General features: G+C 46.4%; 1 protein-coding gene across 9 annotated transcripts in view; it reads right to left on the bottom strand.

Moving 5' to 3' along the window:
* Positions 1 to 19,098, bottom strand: part of ZNF532 (zinc finger protein 532) — a 104,214-nt gene that overhangs the window by 16,273 nt on the left and 68,843 nt on the right. For 7 of the 9 annotated variants that reach the window (XM_059140859.1, XM_059140855.1, XM_059140854.1 and 4 more), the window contains 2 exons: positions 14,753 to 14,915; positions 10,809 to 11,090 (listed from right to left, as the gene is read on the bottom strand). The exons of 1 other annotated variant lie outside the window; for it this stretch is intronic. In XM_059140859.1, coding sequence (XP_058996842.1) covers positions 10,809 to 11,090; positions 14,753 to 14,915 — 445 coding nt within the window. The remainder of the gene's footprint in view (positions 1 to 10,808; positions 11,091 to 14,752; positions 14,916 to 19,098) is intronic. One more of the 9 variants, XM_059140860.1, reaches the window with a different exon arrangement.

Raw genomic sequence — 19,098 nt, forward strand, 5'->3', positions numbered from 1 at the left:
GCCTCTGCCTCTGACGCAGGTCGTGATCTCAGGGTCCTGGGATAGAGCCCCACATCCGGCTCTCTGCTCAGCAGGGAGCTTGCTTCCTCCTCTCTCTCTGCCTGCCTCTCTGCCTACTGTGATTTCTGTTTGTCAAATAAATAAATAAAATCTTTTAAATAAATAAATAAATAAATAAAATCTTTGAAAATAAAATAAGTAAAAACATAAAACAACAACAAACGAAACCAAAACCAGTCTTCTAACTTTCTGGTTGCAGGACTAGGCGGTATGTGGATGACGTCGTACAACCAAAAAAGGAAAACCCAGAGCCGTGACTGAGGCAGAGTAATGAAAAGCCAAACCCAGAGCAGACAGGAAAGAAACGTGTCCCACGGCAGTCTCTGTGCCCGGAGCCACATCAGACCCTGGGGCCGGGGGCAAGGCGGACGCCAAGCGAATGACAGACACTCTGACAGGCTGCCAGGATCGTGGCGCTGGAACTCCACAATGCCTGCTGGGGTGTCACGGGGTCACCACGGGTACGTGTCAGCCTGGGGCCTCTGCTTCTACCACAAGGGACCAGTGGGGACATGCAGTGGAGCTCTGGGGCTCCCATGCACAGACCCAAACAGACCCCGTATCCCTTCCCTGTCAGCAGACTCACTCGCCTCCACGCTCCTACACCCACTTCACTAAAGGTCCTCCCCAAGCAGCCCTGCTATTTCCCATCCTTCCCACTCAAAATGAGAGAAACAGCAGCGACAGCGCCATGGGCTGTGCGTGGCTACATTTCACTGACTCTAGGACATTCGGACTCAAAGTCCACATGAGTACGAGAAAACCTTTGCTGCCAGCTTCTTCTGGGTCTGGTCCAGCTTCGCTCCCCATCTTCTCAGCCTCTGTTTCCTCAAATACATGCGTATAGATGGGGGACACATTATTTCTCTATTGTCTCTGTTCTCAGAGAATCCAGTCCTTAAGAGGGACCACAAGAAAGAATACAGTGGGTTTCAGTGGTTTTTTTGCCCTTTTGATTTAAAAAGCAACCTGAGTAGGAAAAAAGTCACTGTGAACGATATGTCCCCTCCAATCACTGTTACAAAAGTACAAATATTATTACAGAATAAAGATACTAAAACATAGTGTCTGAAGACTAGAGTTGGCTCCCTCTGCGATCATTTATTTCCACAAATCAGAAGACAAAAGAAACTAGACATCCCTCTTCCAGATAATCACTGGTTTTTATCCGATCATCTGTTAGACGTCTGTAAATACGCTCAACAAGCAGGCACAGAGATCCCACGAGCTACGACTAAAACCCACTGACTCCAGGCCTCGGGCACACGCTAACCCTCCTGGCTGTCTGGTGAAACGTACTGATGAGGTCCCGCGGCCTGGCACCATCGACTGCTCAGGCTGAAGGTCCCAGACTGCGTGACCCTGCAGCATCCCTGCTTGGTGCTGCTTTCCAGCCTTACAATTCCTCGGCTCTGAAGGGCTCTGAAGAGAAAAGGCCTCTGTGCACACAGAGTCCCACTTTCTCCCGACGGCCCTTCCAAAGGTGTCCATACAGCAGTGCGGGCAGTGGACACAGGAAAAGCCATGGGGCTTGCTGAATTAATGAATTATGGAATCAAGCAGCAGAATCTTCTTCCTTGCTCGTCTCCCCTGGGGCACTGGCTCTTCTTCTGCCAAATAAGATCTGTTCTCACCCCTAACCTGGAGACCCCACACTCCGACCTTGAGGTGGAGGGAGGGGCTGCTGGGTTCTAGCCGTTGCGGCACAAGTTAAAGTCTGAAAACGGCGACAGTCCTTCTGGGTCTCAAGTCTTCCCGTCTACTAACTGAACTGAGTGGGGTTTCGTGAGCTCTCAGTTACCTTCTAGAGCCATTTTAGGGTCCCTTAGAAGTCAATAATGGCTAGAATGGCTTTTCTTTCTTTCACCACCCCCCACTTAACGGTATGCAGAAATTGTTTTCTGCTTGCTCAGGGCTTGGAAGAAGTATCAACTTAGACACAGAATCCTATGCTAAATTCTTTTCTTTTCTTTTTTAAGATCATATTTATTTGACAGTGACAGAGACAGCAGAGAAGGAACACAAGCAGGGGGAGTGAGAGAGGGAAAAGCAGGCTTCCCGCTGAGCAGGGAGCCTACGCGGAGCTCAATCCCAGAACCTTGGGATCATGACCTGAACCAAAGCAGATGCTTAATGACAGCCACCCAGGCGCCCCTCCTACGCTAAATTCTTAAAATCTAAAAATCTGGTCTGCCACTTGGATTTAGGGATGTACTTTCCGAAAGAAATTACAAATCCATGCTGCAATCCTGGACAGGAACATAAGTCTCCCCACATAATACAGCAGATCCAAACACCGTACCAATGTTCTAAAGCCTAATGACCATGTTCAGCACTGATTGGACGGAGAAACCTAACCCCAGAGCAGATCTGGGAACTTCAAGTCTGGGAGGAAACCACTCTCCTCCCCGAGCCCCATGGGCACAGGAAGGGGCAGAGCTTTGACAGATAAGAGGAAGGGTTGTGGCAGCCATCAGTCTGGGGCGGTGGAAGCAGACAGAATGGAAACTGCTCTGTCTGTGGCAGTGAGGGAATTAAGCCTCTGGCTGCAGGCGATCTTTTCCATGAGAAAGCTTCTTAAGCCAGCAGGGCCTGGTACCGAGCTCCCAGCACCCGAAGCAGACAAGTCAAGAATCGTCTTTCTCCTGTTCAGCAGCAGCACCCGCCTAGCCTCCAGGGAGCTTTAACTGCCTTAGCCTCTAGTGATAAACAGGAAAAGCCCGAGGCATCCTCCTCAGACTCCAAAATGAGAGAGATCAGGCCTTGCGGGCAAGGTCCCACAGTGGCCCAGCTGTCCCTAAACATCTCCGTGGTGGTGGGCAGCACCCAGCTCGAACCAGCAGCTGCTTGCGCGCCTTGCTGGGGGCGGGCTTTTGAGAAGAGCACCGTGGGCGCCCTACTTCAAGTGCAAAGGTACAACGTGGTCTCTGTAGCGCCCGTGACTGGGCCACACTGAGGGTCACAACAGCCTAAATAACCAGCACACCACTGCAGGCCCCCTGTGCGCTTTCATTCATTCCACAGTACTACGGGCTCCTCCTTTTACACACCGGGAGTGCCCTGCCCTCAAGGAGATCACAGAGGGTCAAAGGCAGAACACAATGAAGACCGGATTTCCACGTTGGCCTGGACTGCAGCAGTCACAGGTACATGGAGAAATAGAAAGGGGCCAAGTAGGCTCGGCCACTTCTACCAGCCGCGACTAGCTGAATCCGGTCTACCCGAGCACACCACGCAATGAGTCCAGGAAGAAAGGTGCACGTTGAGGGCCCTCGGGCAGCTCTCTATGGCTGGAACCACAAGGAGAGGCACAGCGGAGCAGGTGTGGAGAAGGTGCACGTGACAAGGGCACTGCACTCCACCTTAAACACACACAGGGAGGGTCCCCGCAGGACACACAGACTTGTACTGTACTCTGAAGAGACCAGATCCGCAGCTGGGTGGGGGTCTACCCGCGAGCTCTGTTACCAGCTCCCGGGCTCTGATCACAGGGCAGTTGGACCCTCCAACGGGGGCTCCCAGCAGCTCCGGCTCAGGCCCCACCAGTGCCTAAATCCTAACAGACTTCCAGAGGCAAGCCCACTGGTCCGGTTACTGGGGCTCAAAACATTTACACACCGGCCTACCACTCTGTATATTAATTTTATTGTACATCCCCAGATTTGGGGTTTTACACTTAACACCCAACAGGGTGTGTGGTAACATGCCCTGTCCCACAGTGTAATCAGAAAACATGCGCAGCGCGGCAGTAAGAGAAGTTAACAGAAAGGCGGGTCTTTTTCTTAGACTACATAACTAGGTGTATGCAAATAAGTACTTGCAGTCTTCACCCTTGTTTGGAGAAACCTCCGGTGATTTTATAGAAAAATACCTCCTGGGGTGCCTGGGTGGCTCAGTGGGTTAAAGCCTCTGCCTTTGGCTCGGGTCGTGATCTCAGGGTCCTGGGATGGAGCCCTGCGTCGGGTTCTCCGCTCAGCGGGGAGCCTGCTTCCTTCTCTCTCTCTGCCTGCCTCTCTGCCTGCTTGTGATCTCTCTCTGTCAAATAAATAAATAAAATTAAAAAAAAAAAATGCCTCCTAAAGTGGCTATAACAGACCCCTGACCACATACAGACATTTCACCCTAAAAGCAAATCTTCCTAAGACTCCAAACAAACAAACCAACAAAAAAAAAAGCATCTATTCTGGCCAAAACCAAAATTTGGAATAATATACTCTTATTTGAGTCACATTTTCTAAATAACTTATTAATCTTTCTCAAAGGCATTTTATTTTTCTTCATTTTCTGTCCCTCATGGAATCGTCAGTAAATTTCAGACATGGAAATGAGTCGCCCACTTGTCATTTCATCTTTGAATTCAGAGTGCCACATCTCCTAGTTCCTTCTCTGCATCTCTGACTTCGCCTCCTTTCCATCTGAAGTGGGCGCAATGGGCCCCTGAGCACCCCAGGTCATTCGGCAGCCACAGTACAGGTGTGATCAACACTGCTTGCCCTTCCCTCCCCTTCGGTGCACACAGGACCACACACTTCTCTGTCGGCTACAACTGGGGCTGGTCACATGACTCCTTCTGACCAATGACGCACTGCGTGTCACATCCAGAATAAGGGCGTGTAAGGACCGGATGGATTCTCCAGTCCGTACCCCCCCACACACCCCCGGCCCTACAATGACCCCTATGTGGAGAGGGCGGGACTGAAAGAAACCACCTTGATCACTGAGTCATCAGTGGAAGGACAGCTGCCCCACTGAAGTGCCAAAACTCACAGCAAACTACATGTGCAAGAATAAACTTCCTGCAAAAATCAGTGAGCTCTAGGGGATTTTACTGCCACACAGGATAAATGGGGGGGGGGGGGGAGGGGCTCTCAAAGGGCAGACTTCTTATTTATTTATTTGACAGGCAGAGACCACAAGTAGGCAGAGAGCCAGGCAGAGGGGGGCGGAGGGGGAAGCAGGCTCCCCGCCGAGCAGAGAGCCCCACACAGGGCTCAATCCCAGGACCCCGAGATCATGACCAGAGCCAAAGACAGAGGCTTTAATCCACTGAGCCACCCAGGTGCCCCTCAAAGGGCAGACTTCTAAGAAATGCAGCTCATCAGGTTCCATCCCAAACCTACTGGATCAGAAACCACTGGGGTGCAGCCCAGCAACCAGCCTTTTAATAAAATCTTTTATGAAAAAAAGTTCCATAATGATCTCTTAATGTGTAGGGCAGCAGATAACCAAATGGCTATAAATAATTATCACAGATCAGCCTATAATTTTCTAGATCCGGACAAGTACAGGCAACTTTCACTTTTTAACTTGCTATCAGGTTACCTAAGTGCAGACTGTGTGATCTGACCTCATGTTATCTCATTGAGGGGATCCCAATTTGAGGTTCCTAGAAGATCCCTAAAGCAATCAATAAAGAATGTCAGGCGGTGCATGAGCCCCTAAAACTGTACATAGAATTCTGTGTATTTGTACATTTATCTGGGGAAGGACTCACGGCTGGGACGAGACCGTCAGGATAATGATACTGACGAGCTCATCTTCCTGTTTTTGTATCTGAGAGCAGGGACACAGGGAAGATCAGAGGATTTCTGTGATCAAAAAAACTATTTAATGTCCAAACCTAGACGCAACTGACACCAATTCCCCTTTCCAAATGGGCAACATCACAAACCATGGAAGCTACAATAACAGATTTAGAACTTGTCCTCAAAGAGCACTGTAATTTAAAAAGGCAGCTACAACCTGCCCATAACAAAACAATAATATCAGCTTTAGAAAGTGATTGATTTTATTCTGCTTTCTCTGTACTGAAGTTCAGTTAAGAATCGTTTCTAAATGTGGCTGCTTTGGGGTGTGCAGGAGGCCCAGCTCGTTAAGCCTCCAACTCTTGGTTTCAGCTCAGATCACGATCTTCCCCTCACGGGATCCAGGTCGGGCTCGTCACTCAGCATGGGGTCTTCCTTGTCCCTCTCTCTCTGCTTCACACTCTCTTTCAAATAAGTAAATAAAATCTTAGATAATCAATCAATCCAATCAGGCTGCTTTAACTACTCTTTTTTAAATGGCTAAAATAATAATGTGGCAAATTGTTCTTAAATTATTACATCTCTGTAGATTTTTATGGATTATCTGCCCCCACTTTTTAAAAATTTATTTGACTTAATATCTAATTACAACAAATTACTTTAAAAAAATTTTAAAAACCACTGGAAGGGGATAGTGCAAGTGTACTAGTAAAAAATATATATATACATACATTACTGAAATAAAGAAACTAGCTACTAAAAATAAATAACTAGCATAGCTGGAACCATGGTTTTGAACCCTGAAGACAAACCTCCTGAAGATCTTTGTTTTGATGTGGAACTCCATACAATATTTTTAGTAAAAAATTTTTTGGATAGGAATTGAGTAGAGAGAAAAAAAAAATCAGAAACAATTATTGAGACCAAAAGAGGCCATCTTAAAAAAGCAGCAGTGAATTACCCAGACAGGAGTTTTTAATTTATGCCAAGTAGGCTTACTCCTATTGCAAAACCTTTTCTCCAAAATAACTGTATTAGCAGCAGTAACACTAAAGCAAACCGCTGTGGTTGGTAGAATGTGCTCACATTATTCTCAAAATTATATATACACACACATTTATTTTTTTAGGCATGATTACAGTATTAAAATGAAGTATCCCTTCATAGTGGTCTGGGTCAGAACATTTACGTAATGGTATTTCACTGGGTAATCTGATGAAATCAGATCTTTCCAGTAATTTCTCACCTGGTGGAAATAAAAAATTATGCTCTCCTGGGACCTTTAGCCAGATACCATTTTCAAATCCCTCATCATTTCATATTTATGTCTCACCTTAAATCCAAAAGGACTGGAGGCCACTGATCACCTCACAGCAGTTCCTTCTAGGTTCCTTCTAGGCACACGACACTCTGCGGTCCCTAAATATGTGATGACTCCCATTTTAAAGAAAAGAAATTAAGTCTAATGGGGGATAAGATGTCGTCCAAGTCAGCACTCATTCTTGATCCATTAATTCGAGAATTATCTACCGGCGTGCTGTGGGCTAGGGACAGAAGGCCCCCAGTTGCTCCGGATGGGAGCTGAAGAGGAAGAAAGCATGAAGCAGCTACTGGGAGAAAGCGGTAAGAGGCAGCCTTCGCAGAGGGATGAGTCAGGGTAAGGGAAGCCTGGGCTGCCCTGGAAACACGTAGGGGAAGGGGCCGAGGAAGGCTTTCCAGATGGGGTGAGATCGAAGCTGAGACCCAAAGGACTAAGAGCAGTTAGCACTAGGGCAGCACACTGCTGTAAAGCCCCAGAGACGAACGGGCGAACAGTGTCTCAGGCAGGTGGGGCAGGGGCCCCAGGGTGGCTCAGCTGGTTAAGCATCTGCCTTTGGCTCGGGTCACAATCCCGGGACCCTGGGATGCAGCGCCGCGTCCGAAGCAAGTCTGCTTCTCCCTCTCCCTCTGCCCCTCTGCCGGCTCACCTGCTCGCGTGCGTGCTCTCTCTCAAGTAAGTAAGTAAATGAAATCTTTTTAAAAAATAAATGAAGCAGGCAGGAGCAGTCTCATTTGTCTAGTGCACCCCACGTGAGACTGGGGAGATTGGAGAGACCCGGGGAGCCACCGGGCAGCTGAGGCCAGTGGGAACGCACTTCAGGGAGGCCTCTCTGAAGCCAGAGTGGCCTGAACAAAGATGGAAAGAAGTGTCAAGCCAGATTGGACACCAGGCCTTGGGCAGCAGAAGCCGGGGACTGGGGGCAAGCCTGGGTTCCCCATCGGGCAGACCGAGAGCGCCTGTGAATTGTCCAAGAAGCTGAAAGAGCTGAGAAAGTGGTTGGATTGGGGAACTGGAATACAGGCAAGAAACCACAGCTGGTTTCTTCTTTCTGAGACAGAGATGTGGGAGTTATCTGCACATATATACAGGAAGTGAAGCCACGAGAGTAACCGAAATTTCCCCACGAGAGAGAGAGGAGGGACTGTTTTCCAGGACAGACACCTGATGGGCACTCCAGCAACCATGAGAAAACCCAGGAGGGAGAGCAGTATTCAAACTTAGGGTAGAAGATGCTTTTAGGAAGACCTGCCAATCATGCGAAATACTGCAGGGGTGAGGGCAGGGGAGGGTCAGGCTTCGGCCAAGGTAAAGACGAACCTTGTCCAGTTGCCTTGACAATAAGGAAGGTGGGTGTGGTGAGCTGACACCCACAGGTGACCAAGGGCGGGGGGGGGGGGGACAGGAGTGGAAAAGTGAAGCTGGCAAGGTGCCTTCATGGCCATCAGAAAGAAGAGAGAAAAGGGCAGACGGCAGGAGATTTGAAGCGTGGGGTTAAATGAATATTTGGACAGGAGGGAAGAAGAACAGAACGGGAACAGAGACGAGGAGTCTGTAGGTGGGCTGTCCGGGAGTGCAGGGTTCCAGGCTGGTTCACATGGTAGGACTTGGTCCCTGGTTTCTGACGCACGGTCAGGCCTCCATTCATTTCACTGGTTCGTATGAAGACGTTTCTTTCCTTCCCTTCCCCACCTCCCTTCAGCTCTCTCCAGAGGACGAGGGAGCAGCACGGACACTGCAGTCTAATCTATCTGCCTCCTTCCAGAAGGCGGCATCTCAGCTTCTTCAAAGCTAATCCCAAAATCCCACTAAGCCTAACACTTCCTCTGGATGAACGAACGGCTGCCTCCAGTGGAAACAGACGCGCTGCACACAGCGTACCCGCTCCCCCCCGCCAGCTCAGCACCGGCTTCCGTCCGAGAGCAGGTAGTCGGAGTCAGTGTTAAATTTACCCCCACCAAATCTGTCTTGGAGCTGTCCTTCATCTTATATTCTAGATCCAAAAATTGTTGGATGTGCAAGATAAAGGCAGTTTAAAAAAAAAAGAAGAAGAAAAGAAAGAATTTTAAAATGTTCCAAGCTGGATACAAAAATCTCAAATGTATACATAATGAAAGCTGTGGGCTACTAGATTGAGGTCTGCTCCTGTTTTAGTATTTGTAAAATCCAGTTTGGCTCCAAGGAAAAAAAAAAAAGCTTTTTCCCAGAATCAGCACATCAGGCTTGGCAAAATAACTATGGGCAGTGAATTCATACAGGAGATTAACCAAGTACTGCCCATCAAGAACTGCCCAGTATTTGCAAGAGTATTCTGAGATGTTACAGTCCACGTGGCAAGCTTGAACTTGAGATGATTAACATAAGCCATGTGTTACTGGAGCCATATATATTCTGTAAGTAAGTAATATTTACACAAAGAGAGAATAAATTAAGTGTGTCAGACCAAATAAAGACATGTCAGCTATATGAGCTGCTCCAATAAAACAGTATCAATGAGATTATGAAGTCATGTTTGAACACTTAATTTAACAAACTTTTTTTTTTTTTTAAAGATTTTATTTATGCATCAGAGAGAGAGAGAGTGAGTGAGTGCATGCCGCACATCCAGGAGCATGAACAGGGGATGGCAGAAGCAGAGGGGGGAAGCAGGCTCCCGGCTGAGCAGGGAGCCTGATGCGGGGCTGACTTCAGGACCCTGAGGTCACGACCTGAGCGAAGGGCAGATGCCTAACCGACTGAGCCATCCAGGTGGCCCTCACTTAATGGACTTTTCAAGTATCTAGTATGTACTAATCACAAGCCAATTCCTAGATACTTTTTACACAGGTTCCTCAAGGAAAACAATTTGGTTCTACTGTCTTAAGTTAAAGCAGTTCAAGTGGTTTCTTTAAAAGTATGCTGTATCGGAACCCAGTGATGGATCATAGTATCACTGAGAGAAAGCAGCTGCTATTAGGTACCTCAGGATTTTATACAGAAACAATGTAGCACCTATTTGTATCTAAAAATTCAACCTGGATCTAATCAAATTTCTAGGAATTATGGGATAATGCGAAGCAAATTAAACAATATCAAAAGAAAACAATTGGGACGCCTGGGTGGCTCAGTTGGTTAAGCAGCTGCCTTCGGCTCAGGTCATGATCCCAGTGTCCTGGGATCGAGTCCCACATTGGGCTCCTTGCTCAGTGGGGAGCCTGCTTCTCCCTCTGCCTCGGCCTGCCATTCTGTCTGCCTGTGCTCGCTCTCTACCCCCCCTCTCTGATAAATAAATAAAATCTTTAAAAAAAAAAAAAAAGAAAACAATTACCCACATCCAGAAACGCGCACAATAATCTACAGGACGTGTAACCCAGTGTTTCCAAGAAATCAACAGCAGGTTAAAAAGTAGAACAGAGTGGAGGGCGGGCTACTATAGAATAAGAGACGACAGGTCTACAAAAACCAAATGCAATGCAGCTTCTTTCCAGATCCTAACGGGAACAATCCAACTTTAAGACTACTGGAACCGTACTACAAAACTGTCTTGCCAGTTTCATGAGGTCTAATAATGGACTTAAAAAAATGCCTATTAGTTGGCGATGTGTACTTATTATTTAAAAAGGAGAAAGATATATATATATATATATACACATAAATATTCCAAATCCAGATTTTTCGGTGACTTCTGAGTTCCTGAGCTTCTCCTGGATAGCTTCAGGAAGGATGCAGTAGCCCTTCCCACTACCAAACCCAGGAAAGAATCACATGAAGTCATACAAATACTAATAGTTTTCCAAACATCACTTTCTCTTTCTCCTCCTTTCTTCCTTATCTGTTCATTATTGGCAGAGCCAAGCTCCCAAGTGCTGGACGTCTGCCCAGTCCTGTGCTCTTCCTCACACCCATGGGTGGCCTCTTGCTCTTACCTTCCCGTGCTCCTTCCTCACGTGGGAAATGTAAACATCTCTCTGCGTGAACAAACGGTCACACTCCCAACACGTCCAGCCGGGACTGGCCACCTTCTTGGGTTCCATGGATTTTTTCACAGGTGACGGAGATTTCTTTTCCAACTTCTCTTTCCCATTCATGGATCTGGTATCCTCTTTGTTTTGATTTGCTGAATTTTGAGTTGCAGGCTTAATGCTCAAAGGCAAGTTTATACCCAAGTTTGGAGGCCCTTCAATACTTTTCAATGTTCCATGCATAGACTATGTTACAAAAAGAAAAGAAAGATCTATCATAAATGGTTACCATGCAGAAAAGCACACGTGTGGACTATTCTTGACACGTTACAGATATTCCAATAGGATTTTATATTCATTCAGAAACATTTCTTAATAGAGCAAAAAGGAAACCTATGCAAACAGACACTTAAAAAGAGACAGAGGGGAATTAACTTTTATGGTTGCTCTGAATTATGCGTTCCTAGTTCCAAGTAAGTTCTGAAAGCTTATTTGCTTGTGCCATTTTTAAATTCTTTCAAAAATAAAGCCTTCTGCTTTGAGTCCAAATTATTCCCGGCTCTGTCCTCCCCCAGTGAACCAGTGAGTCCTCTCCGCAACAGTCTCTTCCTGGGGAAGGAGAGGTTTACTTTCACACCTACCCAGAGACATGGGGCTAGGCTGATGCACAGGTAGGTGTTCAAGACTCCTGGCCAAGCCCCCTTCCACAAACACCTAAGACAACAGCAGGGCCTTCTCCCTCCCTTTCAGACCCTCCACATTCTTGGGACATGTGTAAGAGTTTGGGTTTTCATTGGGGTTTTTTGGGGTACCGTCAGGATCCCCGCATCCTATCCTGATCTGTCCCGTCTTCCCAACAATACCCAGACTTCTAGGCTGTATACAGTAGAGACTCAAAAAGCCTTTTACAATTGCTTAGCTTTACTATCAGAAACATGACAGCCCCAACGGCCATCCCACTCAAACTCAGAGGACTCCAAATTCTACTAGGGGAAAGCGGGTGCCATTTGATCCTATAGAGCAGCGTGCCTTTGGTTTTTGTTTTGTTTGTGTTCTAGAAACAGAGTCCAGGGGGAAAAAAAAAAAAAGGGAGGCAACTAACTCTGTGCCTCAGTGTAGAATTTATCTTTGAACAGGCCTTCTCGTGTTATCAGCCTTCAGGCTAGAGTCCTGAACCTACAGAAAGGCATAACATGACACACGTTTCCCAAGTGTTCTAGGCCTCCTACATCCTGGAGATTCACACTGAGTGTATCTCGACTCCATATTCTTTCCTGATGTTGGGAGTCTGAAGCGGCTCCCTCCGGGTACTCTCCGTCACACCTTCCCAGGCAAGATCACCTCTACTCGGTGCCATGAATTTGCCAAGCCTCCTTACAGTCTTACCCCAAAAAGAAAAAGAGGGGGTTCTGTAATTTTCCTATGAGCAGAGGTGTCAGGTCTATCCAGAGGATCCTCAAACTGGTCTCTAAAAAGAGGCCTGGGAGGAAAATGTCTAATGTTCTTTGGCACAATAAAGTCTGCAGGGAGGCAAGGCGTGAGCTCGGGACAGCCGGAAAGCCGAGCACTGGCTTCTCTGCCATCTCACAGGGCAGAGGCTTTTGGGTTTCCAATGGCCTTTTCCAAAAGAGAAGTCAAGTGTTTACCTTTTTAACCATTTAAAACCCAAAGAAAACAAAAACCCAAAATCTTCTAGTAAACTTTTTATAAGTTTCTAGGCAAATACACTTTTACAAACTAGAAAGTTGAAGAGAGGGTCATGTATTTAGTAAGTATTCTTCGGTGAGACAACCTTGTGGTGCTACAGGAATTACAGAAAAAGCAGCAAAAAGTTCTGCCTTGACAAGAGGGCAAGGTCATGGGTGCTACAATGGAATTTCTACTTTATTCATTCCATTTTCACATCATGAAGTAAAAATAGTTATCGTTTATTAAAAGCAAAAGTCTTTATCAAATAAAAGAAATACCACTTAATTATTTTAGAACTGATTTTTCCTTAGATCCTGTAACAAGTAACTTGAACAACTGTAACTTGAAATTTGCTTTTTATGGAAATGCCAACATGCACACAGGGAATCAAGCTATACTCTGGAAGAAGAAATGCTACAAACTGATTAAGCGAAAAAAAGATCTACCTTGAAAAGAACATGTATGGGGGCCCCTGTCCTGCTTTCTCTTAATTTCCTCTTCACAAAAAAGTGAACAGCACAGGTATCAGGTGATATAAATAAACTCACAAGAACTAGTACAAATCTTAAAACTGAACACAAAAGTAGAGTGCTCCTAAAACTTTATCTTTATTCTTACCCAGCCCCAAACACATAAAGGCGGGCTATTTTAAATGTATAGGACATACTCGAAATGAGAACATGAGTATTCCCACTGTTTTTCGTGTCATGTGGTCTCGTAAAGGTTCAGATGAATAAAAATAATTCTTTCCTCCTTGTGGCCACAGGATTTTGCCACCCCTCTTCAGTCTCTACTCTTGGAACCTTGTATTCCTCCAAATTCACTATTAACACAAGGAAGACCCTAACCACAATGTCAAGGACCCCACTTCCAGATGTAAACATGAGTTCCAGAAAACAAATACCTTAAAAGCCTCTTAAGAAGTTAACCTTTCTTTCTTTTTTCCCCCCTGTAGAAAGTATGCTAAAATATTTGGGTCTAATTCCAATGTCACTATGTTTTTATGAGCAGTTTCTAGGGTTTGGGGTGTTTTTTTTCCTCCAGTCAATCATTAAGTATTTGTTGTCAAGACAGTTTTGTGATTTTAGTGAAAACCTTTAAAATATCTTAAGAGGATTTTACTCTACTTTAAGTGATAATGATGAAATGTATCTCCCATGCACTGATTCACTGTAGTAATGCCACAGAGCCACTACCTTAGCCCGGCCTCCAATGAGCAGACCCTCCAATGGGCAGGCGTTAGGTTCTTTGCAATAGGCAGTTATGCTACATGAGCTCACATCTGCTCAACACAGGAAATTTCAAGGATTAACAGCCCATTCATCTAATTAAGATGAGACAGGACTAACTTGGGAGACCTGATTGGCTCACCTTTCTTGTATTCCATATTTAAAAAGAGAAGAACTAAGAGGAAGAGAGATGGGAGTTCATGGTATCAGGACACTGTTGCTTTCTCCTTTTAAAAAGTCAAGTCACTTTAAGCTCTGAGAGCTCACAGATATTACGTCCTTACCACACAGGAATAAAACTGCTTACCCTTTCACAGTGGGCAGTTAGGAGGCTAAGACTAAGCACTGCCCTCCATGAGCTTCAAAGGCTGTAAAGAGATTTAGGTGCCCCTTTTGGGGTTTGGAGGGTGAGAATTATCCAACCTGGACATTTATTCATTTCGTTAACTGAACACTTGGCAGGGGCCACTCTTCTATCCTACACATTTTACCTTCGATTTGCAAGCAACCTTGATAGAAAAAAAGACTAGAAAAAAGACCCAGGGGAATCAATTATCATATAAATTTAATCGCTTACATAATTTCAAAGGAAAACCTTCATTTTTCTAATACACCGATATTTACAACGAATTAACACAACTCGTCAGAGTCCCTATTTCTAAGTCCATTACAACAGGACTTCTCAAAAAAAGTCAATTTCACAGTCGTCATTTTCACATGCAGGGACAGGAAGAGCGCTAATGCTTATTTCTCTTTGAGAGCCACAGCATGCATGTGTTACTCTGCACTGACCTGTCACAGGACGCAGATAAAAAGCATCTGTCAAGTGGATGATGGCATCGTTCTGTGAACTGCTCTGTACCAACAACCAGCATCCATCCCTTCCCTCGAGAGCAGGCATGCCTTCTCTTCACCTGCAGCTCAGCCCTGACTTACAATCAATGAATGGGTCTGCGATTGACTTAAAGGACACGAGAGATGCGCACACACCTTGATATGGTCCATCATGAGTTGCTTCTGTGCATATAAAAGAGAACAGTCTGGACACTTGAAAACAGACACCTTCTGGTTTTCGATGTGTTGGTCAAAGTGGCGATACAGCAGGGTTTGCAGGGTAAAAACAGTGTCGCACATGGAACACTTATATATTATTCTAAAACAGAAGAAGTGCGTGGAAATGTCAGTCAGCCCTCATCTCGGAAGCCAAAGGAACTGCTACTTTACATCTCATCTCAAGAATTCAGGCGGCAGGAACAGTGAGAACACATAAACACGGTAAAAAGAACAAAACAGTTTAGCTGTGATACAAACTTTTGGAGGCAACCGGCATCACTCAAGGGCAGATCGGTCTTAACATTTCGAGTAAAGATGCATTCAACCACATTTGCATGGAAGTCTAAATTAATGACCATTTTACGACTTACAGATCTACAGCGGACACTGTTTGTACAAGACCTTCACCTGTTCGTTACTTTAACACAAAGCAAAAGCATCTTGGTTTTTTGGTTTTTTGTTTTTGTGTTTGTTTTTTTTTTAAAGTATTCTTTAAGGGAAGACAAAGAAGGCAGCTGGGAGGTGGTCCCCTAACTTGAAAAAGCATCTGATAATGAACTAAGGAGGCCTGTTCAACTCCAACGCCGGCACGAGCTCTTATTTGTCCCAAGTTTTCTTTTCAAGTTGGGGGAAATTTTACACTTGGATTGCAGTATTTCCCTACATGTTCTCAACACAGAAAGCCCTACGCAGTCAACAATTACACACGCCCCACCACCCCCAAAAAAGAAACAGACAGAAAGAGGGAAAGAGAAAGAAAAAAGAAAATCCATACCACCGTTGTTTCAATTTACATCTACTGAGCTTAAAATGGTTTAAAATACCGTCCACTACACACCATTTCCCTGCCCAGGGTTAGCTGCCAAGCAGCCTCCCTAAGCTAACTCAGACCTGAGCCTTCTGCACACAACCCCTTCCAACCACTAACACCGTCCACTGAAGCTCAGGCGGGAGGGGAAGAACTAGACTCCCCAGCCACCAACTTCCACCCCCAGGGGCTTCGCTGCTCGCTCCGGATGCCCACGGAGGTCCCCTTTCTCCCGTAACTGCCCCAGGTCTTCCTGGTCCTCAGCGGAGGCCTAGAGACACTACCTGTGCCTCCTTTGAAGACAAGCACAAAGAATCTGAGGGAGCAGCTCAGGAAAATGGCAGACAAACCCGGACTGAAGGTCAAGTCAGAGAAGCAGAGATTCCATTTGTTGCTTGCACAGCAAGGTCAAAGAAAGGAAAGCTTCTGGAAACCACAGGTCTTCCCTCTCGGGCTCTTTCTAGGAAAGCCCATCTCGCTTCCCAGTCCTCTGTCAATAAATGGCAGACTTAGCTTTTTTTCACCTTTTCCCACATAAAATGTATAAATTTAATTGGATGAGCGGCACACGTTTTTACGAGGTCTTGACATATTAATAACTGAGTGCAGATCACAGGCACCTGTGGGGAAAGAAGGGGATTTTCGAGGACTTGGGGACATCACCACACAGCTCAAAGGAGGCACCCTGATGATGTGCCGTCGTGAACGGTACCAAGTATGACGAGGACGGTCACTTCCTTGCTGTTTAAAACAGCTTAGAACTGACAAGAGCCCAAACGGGCAGTCCTGTCAATCAGGGAAGGAAGAGCAGCTATGGCATTTCTCGCAGATTGTGCGACAGACACACGCCAGTACATAGGGAGATTTTCCTGAAAATTCAAACAACAGGGAACAAGACAGTATGTACAACACGTTCACTTTTTTTTCAAGGGCATCGAGAAGACACAGAAGGTCACACGACTGCCATCATCTCTGCCAGACGATACTATACGTGCTCTTACTACCTTGTCCACACTTCTTGATTTTTCTGTAATTACCGCAGAGCAAGAGGGAAAAAAGAGCAGCCTCGGGGAAAGAATGAAGATTAACCATCCAGGCTAAGAATTTTTCTCAGGATTCTATTCTTACATTTTTTAGTTAGAACTATTGCATGAAAACTGGCAGGGCCCATTTTCCTGGCTCTACATTCCTTTGGGGTGGGGTTTTGTTTGCTTTGACTTTTTTTTTTTTGCTATCCACAGAATAGCAAAGAAAGTATAAAATAGGCGAAAAACTATTTACTTCAGCATTTTTCTGAGAAACAGTTTGCTGGTATAACACTGGAACACCACCCCACGAACTGCTACTGCTTATCCAGGGAGAGGCGGGGACCATATGGCGGGGAGGTCTGGCGGGCACCTGCCTGACTAAGACGGCGCAGGTCGGCATCGCCGCTAGAAGCGCGCACGGGCACTGCCGGTCCCTGATGGGACACAAGGAGCCTCCTGCCAAGAGGACGTGTCCTGTGTCCAGCTGCAAGAAAGCACGACGGACGGAGGGGTCCTCCTGAGAATGAGGGGGGCCGAGGACATGAGAGGCGGGGGAAGAAGTAGCAACTGTTCCAGGCAGAAGAACCCTGACAAGACAGGACGATTAAATGCAAAACATGTTCCTGGATAGGATTTTGAACCTGGGGGGGGGGGGGGGTACATTTTCTCATCTATTAGAGAAATTTTCATGGGGTCTACGCATTGCGCAGTGATGTAATCACACCGATCTCTGACTGGGAGGGCTCAAAAGGGGGTGCCACACGTGGGTGACCTGTTTGGGAGGAGACGCAGAACACACTCCAATGCTTAGGTCATGCTGCCCCACTATTGGTCAACGAGAGAGAGAAAGACGGAGAAAGAAATGGTGGGCGTGAATGTCGGGAGCGCGGCTGAAGGCTGTCACCGTAGCGTCCTCCGGCTTCCCGGGGCACAGAAACTCCTGAGAAATGTGAAAATGGTGCTCATGTTAAAAAACAAAGCTCAAATCAATGAACCTCACAGACACAAGAGTCAGGACATAAAAGACCGAGCAAACTCTCCAACTACAATGGCCGAAAACCACGGGACCTAGCCAGGCAGGGGAGGGAAGCCCGGCAGGACGGTGAGGGTGAGGCCCGCGCGTGCGCAGGCCAATGCTTGGGCATGGCCTGGTGAGGGAACAGAAACAAAGAGTGTGGCTGGGTCCCCACTGTGGGAATGGTGGGGGACGTCCTGCAGAGCTGCCAAGGGCTCTGAAAGCCAAACCTGTATGTTTGACTGGATTCTACCCTAGTTGCAATACTGAGGGAATAGTGGGTAACCACACTAAGAGCAGGGGCAGAGGGAAATGGAGAGAAGTGGGGAGAGGCAGGGAAGGGGGGGGGAGAAACTGAAACCTAAAACCAGGCATCTGGGTGGGCTCCTCGGTCGAGTGACTCTTGATCTCAGCTCAGGTCTTGATCTAAGGCTCACGAGTTCCAGCCCCATGCTGGGTTCCATGCTGGACCCTAACTTAATTAAAAAGCCTAATAGATGGGACGCCTGGGTGGCTCAGTTGGTTGGCCGACTGCCTTCCGCTCAGGTCATGATCCCGGAGTCCTGGGATCGAGTCCCGCATCAGGCTCCCCGCTCCACGGGGAGTCTGCTTCTCCCTCTGACCTTCTTCTCGCTCATGCTCTCTCTCACGGTCTCTCTCTCAAATAAATAAATAAAATCTTTAAAAAAAAAAAGCCTAATAGAAGGAAGGAAGGAAGGAAGGAAGGGAAGAGAAAGGAGGGAAAGAAAAAGGAAAGGAAGAGAAAAAAGAAAGCTAGAACTAAATACCCACACTCAGGTCCGACTGATAGCAACCCAAACTCTCCAGAATAGTGCGTGACCCTTGAAACAAATGTAAAAGCTTATGGAACCAAGATGCTAAGCTCAGAAATCACTACCACAAACTACCTCCTTCATTACTACTGAATCCAACTAAGCGCAAAGCACTGGCCTGAGCAACTGACCATCCGCACGTCGCCAACAGGTGAACCATGTCACGGACAGGCTCGGGGTGAAGAGAATCGACCGGATGCTGCACAGATCCCAGGGCCACGGTTCAAATTCAGCCTCATCTCACTCCAAAGCCTCCCGTCGTTCTGCTCTTAAAATTTAGTACATGCTGAACTGATTCAGAAACTCTGTCTCTTATATAATCCCTAGACTTTGGAGGTCTCGCTTCTCACATACATTTAGAGTGGCAAGTCAGAGGAAGGCACAAAATAGCAAAAACCCTGCTGTTCATCAGACGTCAACGAAAAGACGAAAATAGACACAAACCTCTACCACCATGAAATCCAGGAAAGGGCATTCAAAATGAACTGGAAATCACCCAGAAAGCATTAAAGAGGGCTCACCGCTTTTTTTTTTTTTTTTTTTTTAAAGACAGCAGGGTAACAAGCCTGACCACACACTGAAAAGCAAGAAATACAGCA

The sequence above is a fragment of the Mustela lutreola genome, chromosome 11, assembly GCF_030435805.1.
Source record: "Mustela lutreola isolate mMusLut2 chromosome 11, mMusLut2.pri, whole genome shotgun sequence".
Classification (NCBI taxonomy): domain Eukaryota; kingdom Metazoa; phylum Chordata; class Mammalia; order Carnivora; family Mustelidae; genus Mustela; species Mustela lutreola.